The sequence below is a fragment of the Poecilia formosa genome, unplaced genomic scaffold (assembly GCF_000485575.1).
Source record: "Poecilia formosa unplaced genomic scaffold, Poecilia_formosa-5.1.2 Scaffold217, whole genome shotgun sequence".
Taxonomy (NCBI): Eukaryota; Metazoa; Chordata; class Actinopteri; order Cyprinodontiformes; family Poeciliidae; genus Poecilia; species Poecilia formosa.
In genome coordinates this window covers 283641-306405 of record NW_006800156.1, presented here as the reverse complement: position 1 = coordinate 306405, position 22765 = coordinate 283641, and the positions used below count along the sequence as shown (strand labels likewise).

At 39.6% G+C, this 22765-nt stretch overlaps 3 protein-coding genes across 4 annotated transcripts; 2 read left to right on the top strand and 1 right to left on the bottom strand.

Annotated features, from left to right (window-relative positions):
- Nucleotides 1-227: 227 nt before the first annotated feature.
- fga (fibrinogen alpha chain) lies at nucleotides 228-12957 on the top strand. 2 transcript variants are annotated; one of them, XM_016679686.1, is made up of 12 exons: nucleotides 228-310; nucleotides 2106-2278; nucleotides 5014-5246; nucleotides 6509-6733; nucleotides 7122-7226; nucleotides 7879-8062; nucleotides 8267-8412; nucleotides 9126-9224; nucleotides 9496-9648; nucleotides 10163-10243; nucleotides 10274-10769; nucleotides 11758-12957. In XM_016679686.1, the coding sequence occupies exons 4-12, from the start codon at nucleotides 6683-6685 to the stop codon at nucleotides 12429-12431; spliced, it is 1989 nt and encodes a 662-aa protein (XP_016535172.1). In that variant the 5' UTR covers nucleotides 228-310; nucleotides 2106-2278; nucleotides 5014-5246; nucleotides 6509-6682; the 3' UTR covers nucleotides 12432-12957. The 2 variants fall into 2 exon arrangements, with proteins under 2 accessions (XP_016535172.1, XP_007568127.1); XM_007568065.2 differs by having other exon boundaries at nucleotides 10163-10769.
- Nucleotides 12958-13056: 99 nt separating this feature from the next.
- On the top strand, nucleotides 13057-16502 carry LOC103149048 (fibrinogen alpha chain). The gene is made up of 4 exons (XM_007568064.2): nucleotides 13057-14238; nucleotides 14590-14773; nucleotides 14852-14997; nucleotides 15735-16502. Exons 1-4 carry the CDS (start codon nucleotides 14185-14187, stop codon nucleotides 16110-16112), a joined length of 762 nt encoding a protein of 253 aa, XP_007568126.1. The 5' UTR covers nucleotides 13057-14184; the 3' UTR covers nucleotides 16113-16502.
- Nucleotides 16503-17177: 675 nt separating this feature from the next.
- On the bottom strand, nucleotides 17178-22438 carry fgb (fibrinogen beta chain). The gene is made up of 13 exons (XM_007568063.2): nucleotides 22274-22438; nucleotides 21179-21202; nucleotides 20975-21081; nucleotides 20016-20115; nucleotides 19639-19707; nucleotides 19365-19479; nucleotides 19031-19137; nucleotides 18822-18936; nucleotides 18603-18722; nucleotides 18398-18520; nucleotides 18218-18312; nucleotides 17880-18070; nucleotides 17178-17789 (listed from the first exon to the last, which is right to left on the bottom strand). The coding sequence occupies exons 1-13, from the start codon at nucleotides 22352-22354 to the stop codon at nucleotides 17558-17560; spliced, it is 1479 nt and encodes a 492-aa protein (XP_007568125.1). The 5' UTR covers nucleotides 22355-22438; the 3' UTR covers nucleotides 17178-17557.
- Nucleotides 22439-22765: the final 327 nt, after the last annotated feature.

The window sequence follows — 22765 nt, the reverse complement described above, 5'->3', positions numbered from 1 at the left end:
ATCAAAGATTTTTCCCTTTTTAAATGAATTTTGTGTTCGAATTACTGTAATGGGTTATTACACTTTGACCTGTTCTGTAATCCCAATTTATCGTGCCTTATGTTCCTGTGCAGCTCCTAAATGTATCAGAAGTCTCACCTGTACTGCTAAACTTTGGACGGTTGGGGGCAGCACAGCGCCAGTTATGCCCCTCGGCTGCCGTCTACACGTAGTTGAAGAAGAAACGCGGAAAAACAAACGGTGATGTTGGAGGAGCTGAGTTTTCTATCATGTTTTTTCCAGCTTAAATGCTATATGTGATTACGACTTGGTAAGTTTTGAGCGGTTAATTTATTTGTTTCACTCGGTGTTAAACGACCGGAGTTTAAACTGACGGAGGCCGACCGGCTGCTTTAGTAAAGCAGCTAAAACACAGCCTGACGTCTGTCTGAGCTTTTTGATTCTGAAGTTCAGACACGTATATTAAAGTAATTCACTGAAATATTTTCTCTTCGTATCCTCCGTTGAAGTTGAGGCTAAAAGAGGGTAGCCGTTGCTCCACACCATTTCTTAGCCGGCGAGACAAGCGTCACCACACGAAGGCGGGGATTGTTGTGTATTTCTAGCCGTGTGTCGCTCAGCTCAAGCGGGGAGAGCTGAACAGTAACAGCCAGAATAGGGAAATAAAAATGTTTTTCTAACTAATGCATCTCCTGAAAACAAAAGAATTCAAAAAATGGTAAATTATCAGCAGCTTTCACTCACTTTGTGACATTAAGTTAGATTTGCTCTAAACTAAATGCTACATTAATGTCCTTACTGTTTAGTAGAAGTGTCTTTTGGAACAGCAATTAGGTGAAATGTTTTGAGTTTCCTTTCCAGAAGTTGTTAAGTAGAGACATTAAGTGAAATTAAAGAAAGCTCTTTTTATTTAAGGTTTAAACGGTGGACTGAAGCTGAGCATTCAGCCTGTGAATTTGAAATATGAGACTGAACAGAATAATAGAATAGAAACATCCTTTATTGTTCCACTTTTAGGAAATTGAGCCAGCAGCAAGTTAAAGGTGAACAGAAGCATGTAGATACAAACTACTATAAAATGTAAAAATGAGAATAAAAATAGCACACTAAGATTGAAAGGTTGTGCAGCTGAGTAGAATAATTTTAGAAATGTACCATGTTTATGCATAAAAACCGACAGGCTGTTTTCAAGAAATGAAAAACCTGTAAATGACATCAGGGATGTAAAACACTTTGTTGTTCTAAAGTCTCAACAGCTGCTGGGAGGAAGGATCTGTGATTACGCTCCTTTGTGCACCTCAGATACGGACAGAGGAGTTCATCTGAGGCGTTCGTTTGTGCGCCTGATTTGCAGACTGAAGCAGCTCTCTGGGTTTGCAACAGCTTAACAGGAAATAAACGGAAATAGACATAAATTCAGTTTCTGTTTACCTCTTCGTGTTATTCTGGTCAATTTAGTCGAAAATGCCGACTATTTGCGGCAGCCTTGAGCTCTCTGGTGTGTGTTTCTGTTTCATGCGTGTCTAAAACAGTTTGTCTAAACACAGTTAGGTGACAGTGTCTAACTGTTTAGAAACGCTGTTGACAACAGTTAGTTTAAGAGCAGGTTCTGAGCGTCGGTATTTGGTCAGAATGGTTTGGGTTGTGATGTTACCTTTGACCCAGGCTGCTGCTTGCTGTTCCTCCTTGTTGTTGAAACAGGAGGAACAGTTTCTGGTTGCTTTGCAGAAATTACAGCTGCAGAGCTGCAGGATTGCTTCACAGCTTGAGTCAAAATGTCTCCAAGCAACAGCCAGTAGTGTCCTAATTCTATGTGGTGTCAACATGTTTTTTTTTATGTTATCGTAAGCAGAGTTAACCGGACGGGTGGAGCTACTTGCAGACAATTGAATGGTGGTGCTGCTCCTTTATCTGGCCTTCGTAACGCTCAGTGAGCTGAACTGTAGATGTCGTCTCATGCGACGCTGCAGCCTGAGCCCAAACCTCAGCCAGACCTCAGTTCAGCGCCGCAGCCTGACGCACATCAAACCTTTCTCTGAACTTCCTCAGACATCAAACAATAAACTAAACAAAGTTTCCTCTCGTTTCTTCATGTCTACCTCCAGGCTCTGTCTGTAAAGCTGGTTTGGATCAGCCGATCTTCGCCCCTCCGGCGTCTCTGTCTGGTTCTTGAAGGACTCGTTTCACCACAGCACCTTTCGGCCCGGCTACCGCCGCCTGGAGGAGGAATGTTGGGTGTCGTTGCGTCATCCTGTGTTCCTCTGGTTGCTGCCTGCAGGTCTGGTTTGTTCTCTGCTGCTCAGGCAGCGTAGATGTGGTGGGTGCAGGAGAGGCAGGACACCTGGTGGAGTTCCCTCCTCAGCTGTGTGGGAGGAGCTCAGATAAAATTTCTGGAGATTGTAACTGATTTGATTTCACCCCGGTGAATTATTTCAGCTTACAGGCTGATTTACAACATGCAGGAGAAAATCAGCTGTTATTAATATTAATCTGCTTTTATCTGAGCTTATGGAACAAAATCCAAACCTTAAACTCAACCATTCACTAAAGGAAAGTAATAAATACATCTGGTTTGTTTGTTTATTATAGGAGGATAACTGAAGTATAATAACCATTCTACTTGTTTAAAGCTGATCTATTATGCTTCCTTGCTCAGGTTGGGATAGGTTTCTACAAAACAGGTTCTTTATATTTTTTTGGATAGAATTATTCTTATTTAATGAGATTTTAGTCAGCTCAGTTCTGCCTGTTTTCAGAATGAGCTGCTTTAGAGCGTCTAAAACAAGACGCTCTAAAACAAGCTGCGGCCAGAAGCTGCTGCTGCCGCTGCTGCTAGCCACTCCCCCCAACTCAACATTTACACTCGCAAGAGAAAATGTCTGCAGTTATTCAACCGTACATCTTTGAAAAGCAGAAGGAGAGCCTCCTGCACAACCAACAAGAAGGCAGCGAGTGGTTTCTGGATGGTTAGTCAACAAGAAAACACTTGTTGTTTGGTCAGACTTTGTAACCAGCTGACCAAAGTCCTGGAGCTCAGCGTCGGTTGCTAGGTGACCAGCTGGGGTTGCTAGGTAACGGCAGTTCATTATGACTCAACAACTGGGAGGGTTGTTTTCCTGACACCAAAACACACAAACTTGTGGACTAAAGTCAGCTTTTTTAAGTGCTTTTGCTGTTTGTAGAATGAAATGAAATGATTAAAAAAACATGCAAACTGTGAATTTTTCATAATAGATCCCTTTAATAAATGAATCGATCTTGACAGATAGAAGTTGGTCAACATTATGAGACACACAAATAATTAGACAATATATTCTTTCAGATCTTTTTAAGTATCAATAACTGCTGCTGTTGGGCTTCTTGTCAGTGCTTTTAAGCAGGCTTATTTTTGGGCAGCACAATGCTGCTCCTGCTGTTAAACAGCAACATTAGAACCTAAAGCTACTGATTATTACTCTGTAAACAAAAATACTATTAATAGTGAGAAGGGCTGCACTTTGTGTCCTTTTGAAGATATTATTTTCTTCAAAAATAATATCTTATATATATTTGACTAAATATACAAAACATTTAGATGCTGTAGTTTCCGATCTGCATCGAAGTCTCAGAGGTGAATGAATCTTTCTGCATTCAGTCACATCCCTGAAGCCTCTGATCTCATTTAAGCAGCAAATATCAGCTGAAAACTTTAAGAGAATGAATATAAAAATAATACAGAGGGAAATATAGAATTTATATGTGCATATACTTTGACTGGAATATCAGGCACATTTCTTTTAGAACCTCAACTTGTTTGTGGAAAAAAATTAAACCTTTAAAGGCGGCCATCTTTAAATCTCTGCACTATGAGGTTAATGTCAATCTGCTGCAAAGGTTTCATGTGAAAGATTACGACTTATTTCTGATTACAGATAAAAAGAAATTAGTGGGAAAAACAATTAAAAAGTCGCAGAAATAAAAAAGAAAACATATCAGTAACCCAGCAGAAACCGAGTTGGCCTTTGTTAATGTTAATGCAGGAACATCCTGTTTTTAAAATTAAAATTTCTGCTTTAAAATCATTGTTTTCACAGCTAAAGTTTTTAAATTCTCACTGAATCTTTTTATAATCTGTTTTCACTGAAGAATATGAACTGGTAAAACATTCCAGTCCTCACTCTGTAGTTCCACCAAACAGTCAGCAGGTGGCAGCAGAATCATTCAGTTCAACCTGAACGTTCAGTTTGTGCCGCATCAGGAGCCAGGAAAGGGTCATATTTACTGAATATTTAACAGCAAAATACATATTGAAGCCAAATGTCAGATTTTGCTCTTGAGATCTGAGAAGTATGAAAAGTTTATTTAAAATAAAAAGGAGTGAAGCCAAATCTTTCTTTTTGAATTAAGATTGAGTTTATTACTCAATTGTATCTGTTGCAATTTGTCAAAATTGAAATTGTGAAATTTGTGAGTTTCACATTTTTTCATTTTCAGATTCAAATCTGTCTTTTCAGTTTCACATCTTTTTTCACTTTCAAGTTGATTCTTTATTTCTTATTTTTTTTCAGTTTCAAATCTTTGCTCCTAATTTGATCCCGTATCTTGATCAGCAGGCCTCCTGGTGTCTGGCCCTTATCCTGTTATGTTCATGAAGCACGGAAACGGTTTCTTGGTTAAGTTTTAGGTTTTATAAATTATATTTATGGAACAGTTTTGGTTAGATAACTTAAAGTACGGACAGATTTAGCTATTTTAGCTGGCAGTCAGCCTGTAAAGGATGAAAGTTATTCTATTTTTAACATGATCGTTTTAACATGAAGCATCAACACATTTGTTTCTCTAAGCTTTGCTTATCAGCCTTTACTGTAAGCTAGAACTGCTCTGCATGCCAATCACATATTTGTTGCTGTAGCTCAGACTCTGATTCCTGCACTGCATGTATGTTTCAAGGGTCTGAGATGCTAAAGCTCACAGGGAGACATGATGACACTGTAAAACAAATCTAAATTTATTCTGTCACCTTTTTCTCCTCAGGGAGATTCAAGCCTCCCCTGTGTCCGATCCAAAGGCCTGTGACCGGAGTGGAAATGAGACCAGGACGTCGTTCTTACGTTGCTCCAGACCTGAAGGAACAATGCAGCCCAAACTGAATCAGAGAGAGAGGGAGATTGATTTGTTTATCCCGGATCCAAACCCACAGTCAGTCCTGCAAGCTGATCCTGAACCTCATTATCTACGACCGCAGTCACTCAGGAGGAAATGTGCAGGTTTGAATGTTTTTCTCTTTACTCTGATGTAGCAACATTTCATTTTAATGAAGATCTATGGATTTTAATATTTATGTGTATGAAAATATTTTAGCTTATGAAATCATTCCTGCTTCAAATTAAAAATCTTCTCTTTATGAAGCGTTGGGGGCAACAAACACTCAGATCTCTGTAGGACCTGACAGAAAAATATCACGATAAATCATTTAGAAACTTTGCAACAAGATCAGTGAAACCTTTTATACCTGGTCTGCAGGGAAACGCTTACATTGAAAATCTATGGTAACCCAGAAGGGTCAAAAAACAACACAAGCCAACAACAAGAGTTATACTAATATAGAAGCTATAATAAACTTACCATACGATAAGTTTCATTTTACCATAACTTCTGTTGTGGCTTGTGCATTTTATAGCTGGTATTAAAAGCTAACAGCTAAAGTAAATGCTAGCCTTGAGGTAATGTAGCTTTTATATCTTGCTTGTTAGCACATTTAAGATAAGTTTGCATATTAAAAACTGTATAAGCCAAATAAGAGTTTAGTAGACCATAAAAATCAGTAAACTTGGAGTTAATTTAGCTAATATTGCAAGCTAGCAGCTAAAGTATGTGTTAGCCATGAGCTAATGTAACTGTTAGCTTGCTTGTTAGCACATTCAAGATAATTTAGCATTTTCTGCTATGATTTAAAACCAGAATCAGAGAAATTAAAGTTTGGTAGACCTTGAAAATCAGTTAACGAGGAGCTAATTAGCCTAACATTGCAAGCTAACAGCTAAGGCAACTGTTTGCCATGAGCTAATGTAGCTGTTAGCATGATAGTTAAAACATTCATGATAAGTTTGTGTATAAAAATCATGAGCTAACAGCTAAACTATCTTTGAGTTAAGACGTACAATCTTTATTGGGCTGAAAATCATAACTGGGCGGTCAGACAACAAAGCAAAACAGATAATTAGTTATTGGTTTTACCATTTCTGCTCTTTTAATGGTAAAATATCAACCTGACTGAGTTCTCAATGAAAATTTGCTTATTTTCTTGGCAGGTTTACAGAGTCACAACAGAGTTCATGAGTCAGAAATGTCCCCTTTTAAACAAATGAAATGATACATTATTTACCTATTGGTGATTGTTCCAATATTGATTAGTCATTGTCAAAATTACCGTCAGAGGTTTGTCACTGTTTGCACTGAAGCAGCTCAGCCTGAGATGCCTGTTTATCCAGCAGCATGTTTGAGTTCCCTTTGTGTTTATTTACTGCAGAGAAGAGACACAAAGTACAGAAAACGGCCAACGCAACGTTCAGCTGTTGCTCAACTCCGATCAGACCCGACTGACTGAGTCAGAGGCTCAACAAACAACCAGGACGATTCAAAAGATCCGACTGCCGGGCTGCAGGAACATTCAGGATCTTCAGAGAGGAAGAACGACAGAAGGATGAAGAAGCTCAGTTTACTGCTCTGTCTGGTTTCTGTGGCCTTAACACAGGTGAGACAAAACTTATCTTTAAACTTTACCTTAAGATCTGCTGGAAACGTCTCCAACACGACATGGTGAACATAAAATCACTATATTAGATCAGGAATATAAAACCTGATCTAATGTAATGATGGACTGTTCTAATAAAAACTCTAAAACTTTTTTCTGGTTAGTCCAAATTTACACATTTTTCTTCATCACTAGTAGATAGTTGTTGTTTTTTTTAGATACTGAACAATTTACAATATAAACCTTACAATCAACTATAAAATCAGATTTTCCTGAAATGGCTCTACTGAACCAAACAGCTCAATTATATAAAGTTTTTGTTGAAATCCGTATTTTTTTCATTCGTCTCCAAACAGAAGATAAACGTTTCTCTTGTGTTTTTGTCCAGGCTGCGCTGTTGGACCCCAGAGGAGCCCGACCGGTGGAACCGTCCACCAGAGACGAGAAATGCGCCACCCAGAAAGAGTGGCCTTTCTGCACAGACGATGACTGGGTAAATAATCACAGGAAAGCTACATGTTTAACACAGTTAGCCTTCTGTGGAATTGAAAAAATGACTTTTGTAAACATTTGTAAAAATAAGCCTGATATGAGGCCAAAAGCTTTATTACGAATTTAAAGCAGCCAACAACGAAATACAATGAAAGTTTTTCAGATTTTTTCTTAGTTTTCTGATTAAAGCCTTGATGCATTTTGAGCTTCTGGTAATAATGCTCAAGCTTCATAAAAAATATCTTGGAATATCTCATTTTCATTTGGAAGATGAATTTTTTGGCACAACTTTGTGTTTTTAAGATGATTTTTAGGTTTGATGGAGATTTTCAAGCTTTTGAACTTTAGGTTTTATCTTAATGAGGATTTTTCTTTATCAGCCTGTTGGGGAACAACAGTTTGTGTCAGCAGCTTTCAGCTCAACTAAAAAACAAAACTAAGCTGAAGGATCAACTCAGAGGCTTTATTTTAGTTTGCTTGCTTATTGTTATTGTTAAATTATTCATTTATTTTTAGAGTCGGTGAGGTTTTAGTTGATCTGAAGGATCCACTGATATGAAAATGTTTATTATTTGTATTAATTCAGGATTCTCCTGTAAGGATTTTGGTTTATATTTGTTCAAAGTTTTCTATTCCCATGCGTTTCCCATCAGTACTCAAAATGCCCGTCGGGCTGCAGGATCCAGGGCCTGATGGATAAAAACGACCACGAGCTGCTGAAGAAGATCGAGAAGATCCGCAGCCTGCTGGATCAGCACAAGGCCCGGCACCGCTCCGTGGACCTGGTGTCCAAGCAGACCTACGACATCCTGACGGAGAGACTCACCCTGGACACGGGTCAGCCTTCAGCACCGCCTCTGGCCTTGTGAACATTTGGTAGAAACAGGAAAACTAAACGTAACACAGCGTGAGGTCAAATTTAGATACAGTTTTTAAACCACAAAGGCCCTCAGAAATTACAGTTTTTAACTTTTTTAGTTTATGATTAGTATCCACTTATTTCCCAGTTTGATGCTAGCGGGTCGTCTCTTTTTCCTGCAGGAAATGACAACATGTACTACAACCTGGCCCAGACGCTGCGTCAGCGGATCTCTGAAATGAAGGTCCGGATCGACAGGCAGCAGAAAGCTCTGGCCGCGCTGAAGGACCGGGTCAAAGAGCAGGTGGTGGAGATGCAGAAACTGGAGGTACGCTCAGACAAAAACTACAAGCTTCACTCAGACTAATTCATTACTCTGGTTGTTTTTATTTGCATCTCATTTGGCAGTTAAAACAAGGTTTTTATTCTTGTAATACTGAAAATACGTTTCATTAGTTATTGATAAGGATTTCAATCGTTTTTGATGTGCTGTCTTTTTAGAAAATATACTTAAAACCCTGATCTTTTTAAAACGGATCTTTATTTTACATAGTTTTGTTATATTTCCTACCTCATCCTGTCAGGCATGAATTATTTTGGGCCCAGTTGTTCAAAATTAAGAGAACTCCAACACTGTAAAAAATTAGCTGCTTTTTGTCTGTTTTAAAACAGATTTGAATTAAATCAGTAGGTTTTAAATCATAAATCTCAACTACAATAATTAAGACTAAGGTTTAAAACTTGGTGCTTATGAAAACAAACTTAAAAACCTAAAGAAAGCATTTTATCTCTCTGACTTTAATTTGATTTTAGATGCTTATTTTCTCCTTTTACAGCCAAAAACTGGATAGAGACTGAGGAAAAAGAGCAAAGCCATATAATGTGATCTGTTTTTTATATCTATGTTTTTATTTGGTTTAACATAAGAAAAGTAAATGTCACTATCTGGGAAAGAGCAACATCTAAACAAGGCAGCAGCAAAACGTATTGATTTATCTTTGTGCAGATTTTTATTTTTATAACTTTTTGCTCCTCCATTAGGTCGATATCGACATCAAGCTGCGCTCCTGTAAGGGATCCTGCGGCGGACACACCGAGTACCAGGTGGACCGGGAGAGCTACGTGGCTCTGGACAAGCAGGTGAACACCCGTTTGATTAAGTTTCATATCTCACTTCTAACATCAGTGAAGCTTCATGATTCGTAAAATGTATCTATTGTAATTTATGTTATGTGTGCAAACTTTGTTGTTTTTGCATCCAGTTTACATAAAAAAGTAAAAAGCTGCAATTCCACTTAAAAACAAATAACTGATGCTGCAAAAATTATAATAAAGAGAACGAATTTTATCAGCAAAAGAACATCATGTTTGATCAGGTTTGTTATAGGAGAAAATGTTTTGCCTCCCCCAGGTGAACCAGCTGGACGCCCAGACGGCCCAGAGCGTGGAGACGGTGGGGACGCTGTACGTGATGAAGAGCCGGCCGCTGCAGGATGTGATTGTTGACTCCAGGTTCAAATCCAAGGATGTGGCGGCGCAGCGGACAGAGGACGTGTTCCCCCAGGTGAGGAACGCTTTGGGTTCTCCGGAAACAAGAGGTGCGACGTATTTAAGCAGAAGGAAACTGAAGGACATGAGAAATAAATCCCAGTTAATAGTAAAACAATGTAATTTACCTCAGAGAAAGGGGTTTCCAGCTCCAGTTTTCAAGGCCATACTGGTTTTTGATGTCTTCTTTCTGTTGATTGAAAATGCTGAATTTTTTCATCAGAACCTCATCTGGTTCTGCAGAGGAACGTCTGACACCGGGTGTCCAAAGTGCAGTTTAATATATCTGTTAGCTCGTTACGTTAGCTTCTATCTTATAAATCCCACTAGTAGCTGAAAAACAAGTGAATTGAGTGTTAATTTCTAGATTAAACTTTCCTGATGTGACTCTCTCAGGTTGTTTCCCAGGATTTAGCCTCAGCCTGATTCAGAATGAACCTTCCTGAATGAAGGAAGGTTCATTCAGGAAGCTTCCTGAATGATGAAATGATTGGCTCCCATTCTTAAAACGTAGTTTCTTCTGTTTCCAGGTGAATACTGTTCAGTTCATCCTGGAGGAGGAAGGCTCCAGCTCATCTCCAGCCACCATCTCCAAGGTCCCAGGTACTTCTCCCCACTCAACGTCTTCCTCCTCATCCTCCTCCTCATCCTCCTCCTCATCCTCCTCTTCCGGATCCCCGACTAAATCCATCACGGAGGTCTCAGGACGCGGCGACGGCGATTTTCTCAGCGGCTTCAACAGCCAAGGACTCCCCAGCCAGCCGAGCGTCAGCGTGAACACCAAAACCGTCAGCTGCACCAGAACCATCAGGAGGACGGTCATCCAGACCGAGAATGGGCCGGTGGAGCGGGTGGAGCAAGTGGGCGGTGGACCCGAATGTGACACATTGGGTGGCTTCACAAAGGGCGGCATGGGTTCCCTGTTCCCAACGCTCACCGGCTCATCCTCCTCTTCATCCTTCCACTCCGGGGGATCCAAGGGAAGCATCTTGGCAGATTCTAAATCCGGGTTGGACCCGTTCGGAGCCGACTTCGGCGCGTTCATGACCGACAACGTGGAGGACGACATTCCTGATTTCCATGCTCGCAGTGTGAAGAGCACGGTTGTGGAACGGCAGGCGGACTTTGTAGGAACAGGTACCAAAACAGCCGACCTGGAGTAGGATCTGTAGGAGACGGGAAGGAGGAGGCCAGACAGCTAGCTAGCTAGCTTGTTAGCTAGCCATATGTACCAAAAACAGGAAGTGAATACAAAGCTGCGACTTTATTGGTCCTAGTTTCCACATTTAAACATTTAATGTGACATAAGAATGCCTAGCATTTCTGAAAAGCAAAACTAGCTAACACGTTGACTCTCCGAGGACTTTATAACCATTTTAATTACCGTTATCGGCTCTCTAACATCGACCCATTCTGTAGCAAATATAACTTTAAATGTTTCCATTGGTCCAACCAGGGCTGGGTGATGTGGCCTGAAAATAAAAGTCTGGTTCGGTTGATGTGAACTCTGGTGCAGTTCAAATGCAAACGCCAAACGGACCAGAGGCTGCTCCAAAATCAGGAAGTGGACTACAGCGCAGGGCATTCTGGGTAAATGCAACCAAAACAAATGTGAGACTCTTAATGCTAACGGAAGAAATGGCTTGTTGTCTTTTACCAAGTCTAGAGAGAAATCTGACAACCTCTCAGATATGAAGCTGCTTGTTCACATGTTGTGGAGGAGGAAGTTGCGTGTTCAGAGGTTGTCCTGTTGTTTCCTTCAGTAGTTCTTGGTGCAGCGCCCCCACAGGCGAGGAGGGGAACAGTTTTTTAATTAGTTTGTTTAGTTTGACAGTGCAGTGAGAAAGAGAAACACAGCAACTGAAAATGCAACAAATGTTGTAATTTTGGTCCCAAATCGAACTGAGAATACCAGACTATCAGGCGGAAAGAGCGCCGCAAATCGATCGATTGATAAATTCGATTTATCGCCCAGCCCTGGTCCAGACACAGTAGAACTGGGAGATTTGCTTTTTAAAACTGATTGAAGGAAGGAATCGTTTTTTCTGCAGTAAGTTTGAGCCGGCTGATCCAAAGCCGGTCCTCGCTAATCCGCGGTCTTCGGTGTGTGCCCCTCTGTCCCCAGATTGCGTCGACGCCTACCAGAAGCACCTGAAAGGCGAAGCGAACGGTCTTTTTAGGATCAAACCCGCTGGCTCCGCGGCGGCCGTGGAAGTCTACTGCCAGCAGGAGGGCATAATGGGCGGGTGGTTGTTAGTCCAGCAGAGAGAGAGCGGCTCCGTCAGCTTCAACCGCACCTGGGCCGAGTACCGCGACGGGTTCGGCTCGGCGGACGCTCTGAGGAAGGGGGAGTTCTGGCTGGGCAACCAGAACCTCCACCTGCTGACCAACCAGGGGGAGACCATCCTGAAGGTGGAGCTGGAGGACTGGGAGGGGGGCGTAGCCACGGCTGAGTACACGGTTCGGGTCGGCACCGAGGTCGAGGGCTTCCCCCTGCAGGTGTCCGGGTACACCGGAGACGCCGGGGACGCTCTGGCGTCCCACAGCGGCGTCAAGTTCAGCACCTTCGACAAAGACAACGACGGGTCGGGGGAGAACTGTGCGGAGGCGTACGGTGGCGGGTGGTGGTACAACAGCTGCCAGGCGGCTAACTTAAACGGGATTTATTACAAAGGAACATACGACCCAGAAACAAACACACCTTACAAAACTGCGAACGGCGTGGTGTGGCCCACGTTCAAACCGGCCACGTACAGCCTGAAGGCGGCGCGGATGTTCATCCGACCGGCCACCTTTTGATCCAAACCAGGGCGGGCAAACTCAAGTTGGGCCAAAACAGGATCATGAATGTTCTCAAAGAGCCGATCATTCCAGGATACACCGTTAAAACCTCTTACAATGTTCTGATTTAGGTAAATTTGCACTTATGACGTTACTCCCAGCACCAGTCATGAACTTTAGCTTTACATCAAGGGTGAGGCAGCAGAGTAGTAGAAGTAAGAAATACTGATTGGTGTAATGTTTATATCTGGAAACTAGAGGACCACATAAAACACTATCGTGGGCCGGATTTGGCCCCCGGGCCTCAGGTTTGACACATGATCCAACCACTAAACCTCATAAACATCTAGAAGTTTGTCCATTTACTGCATGAAAACCGAAATGAGGATGTGACGGTTTACCTGTTAGTGAATCATTCAACCAATGTACCAATGTACTGAACTGCATCGATCTGCTGTCCAATGTTCCCAAAGTGACCCAATGTTCTCCATGAGGATCAGAGGATTAAATCTGATCAATCAATAAAGATGCTGTGTTCACTTCAGCTGCTGTTTGTTGTCCTGTTTTTCCAACTTAAAAACTTTAAAGGCAACATTTTGAAATGGTAAAGTTACAGCAACTCTAATGTGTTAATGATCCAAATAGAATCAGCCAAAGCTAATGTGTGTTCTTGAGGTTAAGCTATACTGCATGTATACTTCCTTATATAAAATCACAAGAAAGAGAACATAATGTTTTAAAATATACTATACAGCCTATTTACGAATATCCATTTTAAAGTAAGATCCTTTATCAAATGCAACACTTTCTACCTGAAAAATGAAAGGAAAAGATCCAAGATTTGAATGTAAAAATGTAAGCAATGTTCTCTCAAAGTTAAAGCTTTCTTTGTCAAAAAGTGGGAGAGGAAAAAGTGCAAACAAAATGGTGTCTCCAACTGAGAACTGAAGGTCAAAGAAAAGCAAAAACAAAATGTAGATCAATAAATATCAACAAAAGAGGAGTCATCTCTGTTGTAAACTGTAAATGTCAGCATGAGTCTGTACTTGGATCAAGATATACTAAGTATTAGTACTTTGTGGCAGGAAGTACATAAAAATGCAAGTGTAAGCTTTAGTATTAAAGTATACAATAAGTGAATGTCTTAGTATTTATGTTCTTTGTTTTAGATTTCTCTTTAAACCTTTCAGCATGTCAGCTCTATTCTGTTCCTAACTATATAAAATTAGTTTATAAATCTGTCCTGCCTCATTACTTTTAGAATAAAGCGTACCCAGAGTACTGCTGAATAAACTACTGTTTGGTAAAGGCTTTGAAACATAAAGCTAATTTCTATATTAGGAAAATAGATACTTTATCAGTTGATAAAGTGTTGAACTATCTGTTTTCTACCTAAACAAAAAATATACAATCAAAAACCTTGAGGCGATTGGAGACAATAAAAATGGTTCACAAACTGAGTCACATTTAGTCTCAAACAGGTTTATAAAGTGTTTTAATCTCCTAATGGACTAAAAGGATAAGGATGACAAAAACATGTTATGTAAATGCAACTCAAATACTGAAAAGGTTGAACAGCATCAGGGTCTTTGACTAGGCCAAAGGTCCTTCTGGTCTGACCAAGAGACAGAAACAAACACAGTTATCTTTTCCTTTGTCCAAACATAAACCCACCTCTGCCTTGTTTTTCTCTTCCTCTTCAGTGTGTCAGAGGTTCAAACAGCAGAAACAAGATGGCCGCCGCTCTGCAAGTGGCACCAACACGTACAGGATGCAGTGGTGCTCGGCTGGATCACATCTCTCTCTGTGTTCAGATGATGATTGGGTAAGAAGTTTGAGTCTGAGGAAATGCTCTTTTAATCAGTTATCGATCAGTTTTTAATGGATGAATATTAAGTTGCTTCCTGTGGTTTACAATGAACAAACAGAAAACATGCAATGAAATAAAGTAGATGTGTCATTACTGACAACTGAAATTGGTAGGATTGTTTCCAGAGATTTATTTCTAGTAAATATCCTTTGATTTATTGATAATCCTTTTTATAAATAAAGAATAATGCAGGACCGCGGGTAGAGCCTTGTGGTGCTCCACCTTTAACTGGATCAGTGTTTTCTTTCAGCTAGGAGCCATTGGCTCCAACTTTCTCACTTCCAGCTCCCATTTCCTCCTCCAAAGGTCTCCAAATGCCCGTCTGGCTGCAGGCTGCAGGGTTTGATGTCCGAAATGGAAAATGAGGTGGAAAAAAAACTGCAGACGTTCTGTCAAAAGTCAAGTATTTATGAAATCGCAATGGAGAAGTCCATGACGGAGATGACGCACGTCTACAACTCTAATCGCAGAGTCATGGTCAACAGATACAGTTAAGATTCACACAAAGTGTTTGGTTTAGGCGTTCTGGAATAAATAACGACCTACTAAAGCTGGATTTTGTGTTTAGTTTCAGAACTGAAGTTTGTGGAAAGTGCCGACAAACTGGCCAAGAACCTCAGAGAACTACGACGGCGATCAGGATTTCTGGCGCAGAAGATAAAGGAGTTGAGCAGCCATGTGAGGAAACAGGTGGAGGAGCTGTATCGAACAGAGGTGAGGATGAAACAAAACAGAGACAGGAAATACAGTGAAGGGAAAATTAGACATTTGGTTCTGAAATGTTTTGCAGATAAAACTGAGAAGTTGGTCTTTTTGACAGAAATTCCTCAGTAAACCTCAGTAGGACGCTAACAGAGGCCTGTCATAATACATTTTGCTGGATGATAAATGGTCCCAGAAGTTATTGCAATAAATGATTCATTTTTTGAGACCATTTTTATCTGATATAATTGTAGAGACATAATAGTGCAGGGGTGGCCAAGTCCAGTCCTCGAGAGCCACCATCCTGCAAGTTTTAGAAGTATCCTTACTCCAACAGACCGGGATCAGCTCTACAGAGGCCTGATAACGAGCCAGTCATTTGATTCAGGTGTGTTGAAGCAGGGATGCATCTGAAGCTTGCAGGATGGTGGCTCTCGAGGACTGGACTTGGCCACCCCTGTAATAGTGCAAGTACACCCTCTTAGAGATCAACAAACTTTAATTTCTAACTGGAAAACATTTCAAATGTCCAAAAGAAATAAAATAGATACTTAAATCTCTGTAAACAAAATTGTCCTTCAAAAAAGAGGATAGTTGAGACCGAAGCACCAGACTGAGGCCTTTTGTGTCCAGTTTTTGATAGAAAGACACAAGAAAAACAATCATGCAAATGAAAATGATTGAGCTTATTTTAATGCATCATCACATTAATTGATTTATTGCTAACACCTCACGCCTTACATCATCAGGTGGACATAGACATGAAGCTGAGGACCTGCCAGGGATCCTGCCGCGCGGCGCTGCCATTCAGCGTCGATCACCATGGTTACCAGTCTCTTCAAACAGACCTGCGCCTCATGGACAAAACCATGACACAGAAAACCAAACCCTCCACGCCTCCCCAGAACATTCCCAGAGTTACGCTGCAGCCGGCGAACGTCGGCCCGCCGCCGTCTGCAGAATACAAAAAGATCCCGACGGTCCAGAAAGAGCTGCTGACGCAGTTTGAAGACATAGAGCAGAACCGCATGGTTCTGGTGGATCAGTCGGACCAGGTGAACACACTCAGAGCTGCAGGTTCCAATCTGGAACCAACAGCTGAGGGGGATCATTGTAGTAATACTTAATAAAGACAGAAAGACTTCACTTATTTATGTTTTCCTGACAAAAATACCTCCTACCTTTCAAGTTTTTTCCCTTTGTCATATTATTTATTACTTTTCCTCTTAGCCTGATTTAAATTGATAGAAAATGTTTGTCTTAAAGACAAAGAGCAAAGGTACAAACCAAAAATACATTCATTTAAATTAACTGATCAGTTTAGTTTAGTTTAAAATGAATGATTGTGGCGTTCTGGAACTAAGACATGATGGAACCAAACCTGGAAAAAACTTGTTTGTTTGGATTATTTATGTAAATAACACCCTTGATTTAAATATCAATATAACTTTGTTATTTATTGTAACATTGTTTTATTACAGTCATGTGGTCTGCCTTATATTTTTCTTTTTTTTCCTCTGAAAAAGTCATTTATGTGTTTGTAAATAATTTATAACTCTTTTGCAAACATCTCTGGTGTTGCATTTAAAGACAAATACATTCATCTTATTGGCTTTGTTCTTTGTACAACTGCTAATAATAAAATTTGTCCCAAATCAATAGATTAAGTACGACATTGCTTCTGATAAGGTGGACTTGAAGTTTAAGGTGAATCGTTTGTGTTGAACATTAGCTGAGCTGAAGCAAAAAGTGAATTTGGAGATTGACCACGCCACTAGAGCTGACCAATCAGAGCAAAGAGAGTGTTTAGGGGCGGGGCTTACAGTTTTGCAAACCTAAATAACTGTAAAACTATAAATAGACAAAGGAGAAAAATGTATTTTACATGTTAAAATTATGCTAAATTTGAAATCAATATGTTTAAAGTTGAGTGTGGTCTAATTTGTAGATCCACTTGTTACCTCATGACTTCAAGTTTTTCTCTGTATTACCTGTTTTGTGTTTAAATAGTTATTTACATGTATGATTGATTGACGTTTAGTTGCTTTTCTTTTAGTAAGCTGACATTTTGAGAGATTTTTTCTTTCTTCTACTTTTTTTAATCAAAATGTTTGTTCATAATAAACTGTGACATGTTCATGTTAACTGGAAATTAATGGGATTATTAAAAAAAAACACAACCATCATATTTATAGGTTCCTCAATGTGTTTATTGAGTAGCGCAGGACAGTTTTATTCACTGTTCCTTTCATGCAAACGTCGTCACGCACAACAAGATAAATCACAGCACATATTTTCACAACAAATCTGATTTCTCCTCTTTTGAAGCTAAACCTTTGGAAAACATTTTCATTATATAAGAATAAAACTTTTTTGGTAGCTTTTACACCATTTTTTAAAAACTCAAAGTTAGTTGTGCATAAATATGCTTGTGTTTATGGACAAACAGGCTTTTACCATATTATTATTCTTCCAAACTAAGGAGTTTGATACCTTAGTGAAAACTCTTTGGTTGGTCTTTTATTTTGGCAGTTTCCTGTTTGTGTTGCTCGTGTCCGCCCTTTCTGCATGATTATCTGGAGGCATAGAAAGGTCTGATCTTCATGCTGATGGCCTTCAGCGAATACCAGCTGCCCTTCCAGTTCATCCACACCACACCGTCATCTGTGCCGTGCTTTGCCATCTTTGACGTATAGGCTCCGCCCATATAGTATCGCCCATTTGGATTGGCTGAGTGGCAGCGGTTGTACCACCAGCCACCTCCGTCCTCCCTGGCGCACTGCTTGGAGGGATCGCCCGGCGTCCTGGGAGCAGCAGACATGGACAGGAAGCGATGACAAACAGGAATAGTTGAAGCAACATCTGTGAGGTTCAGTGTTTGCTTGGTTGCCTACCAGTTGTCGTTGTCTCTGTCGTAGGTGCTGAACATCATGCCGTTGTGAATGGTCATGGTCCGGTTTTCTCCGTACAGCTCCAGAGCTCCTTCCAGGAAGCAGTTACCAGCGTTACCAGAGTAACCATTGACGGCCATCACATAGTTGGACGTCTCTGTCTGGATGGTGAACTGCTGGTATTGGGCATAGACCTTATAGGAAAATAGGAAAAGGAACAGGAAGGTTTAGCTTCAGTTGAAGTCAAAGTTTTCACAGGTAAATTTAAAGATGAAAGATAATTCCTACTTTTTCTTTATATTTATTAGAATTAAAATCACCATATTTATGAAAAGACTCACCTTGGCTCCTGTCCAGTCCTGCATCTCGATGAGAACCTCGGTGGGGCCCATCTTGGACAGATGGCTGATGCGGTCATTTCCCAGCCAGTACTCACCTGTCACATGACAACAAAAGACAGTGTGATATTCATCTTCATGGCATGGTTGGGATACAGTTCTTACAGTTGTTTAAAGTCTTACCAGGAGTCTCGCAGAAACGTTTGCTGGACGCAAAGGCGATGTTTCCAAAACCACGGCGGTAGTCATCCCATCGGCGGCCAAAGTCAACGCTGCCATCAAGCCTGTTCTGGATAAGGACCCATCCTGGAAGTAGACATTTTGAAAACCACTGTGACTTTAACTGAAAACAAATACTGGAAACATGCTGTGTGAGTTGCACTCTAACCTCCGTTCTGGGTGGTCTGATCACAGAAGACCTTGTACGGTGGGAGCAATGGATCCGGCTGGATGAGATACATCTGGGAGTCTCGTCCTCCACGCCGGAAAATGTCCTCACACTCCTTACCTGGATCGCAACAAAGGGAGGTTATCAAAGAAAACCAGAGGCAATTCTGTCACCCATTGTTTTTCTCTTTGTGGAAAACATTTTGCTGTCCTCACTCACCAGAAACCACCGGAATCGGACACTTTGTTATGCACGGATCCTTGCACTGCTCATTCTGGGACAGGATGGCCTTTTCAAGCTTCTGGATCTTCTGCCTGATCTTGTCTAGCACCCCCTGTAGCCACGACACCATTAACACTAGAATCACCTTTTTATTTGTCATGTTGGTTCTTTTCTTTATATAATACAACTCAAAAAAATAGTTTCACCTGCAGTACTCTGATGTTGGAGGGGAAGATCGTGTCAATGGTCTCTTTGATGTAGGCGTGCTGGTCCTCTACTTGATCAGTGTACTGACTCGCCACCTGGTTGTTGGCTGAAAATGTCAGGAAATGGAAAGAGGAGAAGTGATTGTCTATAAAGAGACTGCAACAAACTCATTTCTAAAGGGGACATTTGTAGTCCAGAATAAATATCCACACAACAAACATGTAGACTACTAGTGATAAAATAAACATCCAACCTCACAAACAGGGATATCTTGCTGTCATGAGTTTCTCTTTAACTTAAAGTAGCATCATATTTTGCACCAATTGTCCTTACTGTTGAAGACACGCTGTCTCTCCCTCAGAGAGTTGGAGATGCCGTTGACGTAGTTGTAGACATTGTTGGACGAGCGGGACAATTCCTCAATCTGAGGCTTCAGTTCAGTAATAACCTTACAGGGAAAAGATCAAGAAAACAGAAATTAACATCTGCATCGCAAAGTTTTTTTTTTATTTTTGAAGCTTGAACAGATTTGAATCTTTAATCTCCAGAGATGATCTTATAAAAATTTTTCCATTCGAACAACTTGAAGAAAAGGAGTGAAATTTACCGTTTTAACGTTCCTCTCCTGCTTCAGCAAAGCATTTTTCAGTTCGCAGCCAGTCGGACACAAAGCACCCTGACGGAGAACAAAACACTGATAAGTGGCCTGAAGCAAAATCCTCTCTTTGTTTTCTAAGGTCCTAAAGTTTTCTAAACTGTTAACCTGTAGTCAAAATTTTCTGAAAACTTTCAGCTTAATGACAAAGCTGTTCTGGAAGACCTCAGACTCAAAGTCTTTCATTTCTGAAATCTTTCTTTGCTGATTTCTCAGACACTTAACCTAATTAAATTCAAGTCTACAGACTGATAAGTAAACTGAAAATGTAAAATCCTGTTAAAACTTGAGTCAATTTTGTTTCATAAATGCTGAAAGTATTTTCCTACCATTGCCTCTGAAGCATGCGTACATCCTCCCGCATCGGGCTGTGGCTCTTTCTCCTGCGCCAGACGGCCGACGGGAGCTGGGGTGGGCCGACCGCGGTACCTGAACAGAAAACCATCAGAAAACCATCCACCCACTGAAAACACAACAGCAAGGCAAGTCTTCATTCTGACACTGAGAGTTTTCAGGGTCTGAATTTGGACAAATTAAACTGAAATGGTCCAACCAAGTCTGACATTTAAATGCTTTTTGTCTAGAATGGGAATATCAGCTAAAAAAAATAATCAGTTTTCAACCTTTTTTGCTAAAAATAGACCAGAAACTGGTTCATTTGCTTTGTTTTGTCATTGTAAAGTCAATTTTAAACATCTATTAATGAACTATTTTATTATTAAAGCCATTTCAGTTTATTTTTGTTGTGTTTAGTTTCATGAAATATGCAGATAATGGTCTTTGAGGAGTTGTAAAATAAGAATAATTTTTTGTAGTGAATGGTGTTTAAGTTTGACAGTTAAGAAAATGAATTTAAAATATAAAATATATTTCTATTTTCAGACTGAGTGAGCTTCTATAAATAAAAAAAAAACAAACATTAAGCTTCTTTTAAAAGCCTTGTCCAGCTTCCTTTTCCTAAAAACATACAGAAAAACTAGAAAAACTTTTTTTATCTAGTTTTTTATTGCCTTTAAACTGAAAAATATTTTATTTCCTCTCATGTGAACAACAGGAGTTGGGGTTCCTAGTGTAGGAGGAGGATGTCCAGCTAGACATATAATGTCCTAAATTTTAATACAACTTTTAATTAAACTATTTAATCATTTTGTTCAAACATTTTCTAAGTGTTCACTGGATTTTATCAGTTTTCTAGATTGATTCTTCAATGTGGATTTCCAGTAAGATGAGTATGGATGATGTGTGATTCGGAGTGCTTTAGTCAGGTGAGGCTGTGGGCGGGGCTTACCTCTGGCCTGAGCTGATTGGTGGAGGGGCGTATCGGTTTGGGCTGTACGAATCTCTGCCTCTGCTCACCGGCCGATGACCTCGAGCATCAACAGCTGTTCCTCCGTTCTGCACAGAAAACAAAGTTAATATGTTAACAAAGAGAAACTATCACATAGTTCTTACCAAATTTAATATATTCCTCAAGATAAATGGTTTTACATACTGTGGTATTCTTTGCCTTGGTGTCCTGTGGAGAAATATTACAAATAATTGTTAGGAATTCAATCTGGTCTGTTGGTGTTTAAGCACATTTTTCTGTGCCCTGTTTCTCTGCTGTGGTTTACTAAGATTAATATGACAAAAAGATAAATGCATAATGTAAAATAAATTTTTGTAGAAAATTTTATTGACTGCAGTTTTAAGACATAATCGACTGATATAAAAGAAATTAGCTATTAATTAAAGTAAAATAATTAAATAAAATTATGCTTCAGTAAGCTGAAATTCAACCATAAAGTTTACATCTATTGGTTTTGTCAATTATTTGCAAAATTCTGAATTTTTCTGATTCTATTTTTCCTATATTGTATAACTTTTAAATTTACATGATACAATAACATCAAATAAAATTTGAATAGATGCATAATAAATGTTTAGTACCATTACAATTTTAAATAACTTTTTGTTTCACAATCTTTTTAAAAATCTAAAATTTGTATTTAATGATGCTGCTAAAAGTGTGATTCCCTGAAACAGTTGAGAAATATTATCTAATGAATCCATAAATTATCTTTAATGATACATCTAATTGGATTTTGTATTTAATATAACATGCATGACATTAATTTTATTATGTAAATAATTTAGATTATATATTTTTAAAGATACCAATGATTTAAAATGTTTACAGGAATTACTGAAAAAATAAAAATGAAGAACACAGCATTCACTTGAAAAAATATTTAGTTTGAATTGAATTTTTTATTATTTTTAAATTAATCTCAATCCATCCAAAATATTTTTGTTGTTTTTTAGCTTCTCCACATGATTTAATGACATATTTTTTACTTGCTGGATTGATTGTTATCAGACATCATGATCCACATTAAAAAAGCCCATTGTTGACATATTTTAATTGAAACAATAAACAATAATCTTTTAGGAACAAAATAAATACCATAAAATGCATTATGTTTTCTGGAAATAATAATCAGAACAAAATAAGCATTTAATATTACTGTTACTGATAAACTATGACAACTTGAATTTATTTTCCTCTGACTGATTTCACAGATTTGTCCGACATTAAAATACTCACTGTGTCATAGTCGTCGTATTCTAAGACATCCTGAGCCCAGGTGACATAGAGGCACAGGTACAATAACAATAACGTCTTCATCTTCAACTTTGTGATCTCTTTCTGTTTTCCTCTCTCTGCCTCCTTCTTCTGACCCTCTGGTCTTTGCTGTGGAGGTTTTTATCCTCTGATCTTCTGCTCCACCTGCCTCCCCCGGGTTTTATTGATCTGCTGCAGTTGATCAGTAACTGACCACCGAGGTCGGCCCAACCAAACCTGACTCAGCTCTGAAATCAGTCAAGGAACAAAAGGGCAGAAGGAGCGAGGAGTCACAATTTGTTTAACGAATGTGTTGAAAGAAGCTGGTGGTTTACTGTCAGTCTGAGTGATGTAACATCAAAAAACCACTTTGAAATGTTTTGAATTAAACAGAAATAAATGAAATATACTTTTTATTTCAGATTGGATGTCCTTTTAGATTTTAGTATTTTTGCATAGTTTTATAAGTATTAC

What these genes read in the sequence shown, in the direction of transcription:
- fga (XM_007568065.2), top strand. Translation starts at nt 6,683, where the DNA reads ATGAAGAAGCTCAGTTTACTGCTCTGTCTGGTTTCTGTGGCCTTAACA. An exon ending in ACGTGGCTCTGGACAAGCAG is followed by an intron (nt 9,225 to 9,495) that starts GTGAACACCCGT and finishes TGCCTCCCCCAG; the next exon opens with GTGAACCAGCTGGACGCCCA. An exon ending in CAGAGGACGTGTTCCCCCAG is followed by an intron (nt 9,649 to 10,162) that starts GTGAGGAACGCT and finishes TTCTGTTTCCAG; the next exon opens with GTGAATACTGTTCAGTTCAT.
- LOC103149048 (XM_007568064.2), top strand. Translation starts at nt 14,185, where the DNA reads ATGCAGTGGTGCTCGGCTGGATCACATCTCTCTCTGTGTTCAGATGAT. An exon ending in AGTCATGGTCAACAGATACA is followed by an intron (nt 14,774 to 14,851) that starts GTTAAGATTCAC and finishes TTTTGTGTTTAG; the next exon opens with TTTCAGAACTGAAGTTTGTG. An exon ending in AGGAGCTGTATCGAACAGAG is followed by an intron (nt 14,998 to 15,734) that starts GTGAGGATGAAA and finishes TTACATCATCAG; the next exon opens with GTGGACATAGACATGAAGCT.
- fgb (XM_007568063.2), bottom strand. Translation starts at nt 22,354, where the DNA reads ATGAAGACGTTATTGTTATTGTACCTGTGCCTCTATGTCACCTGGGCT. An exon ending in CGCATGCTTCAGAGGCAATG is followed by an intron (nt 19,708 to 20,015) that starts GTAGGAAAATAC and finishes GTTCTCCGTCAG; the next exon opens with GGTGCTTTGTGTCCGACTGG. An exon ending in CCAACATCAGAGTACTGCAG is followed by an intron (nt 18,937 to 19,030) that starts GTGAAACTATTT and finishes TCGTGGCTACAG; the next exon opens with GGGGTGCTAGACAAGATCAG.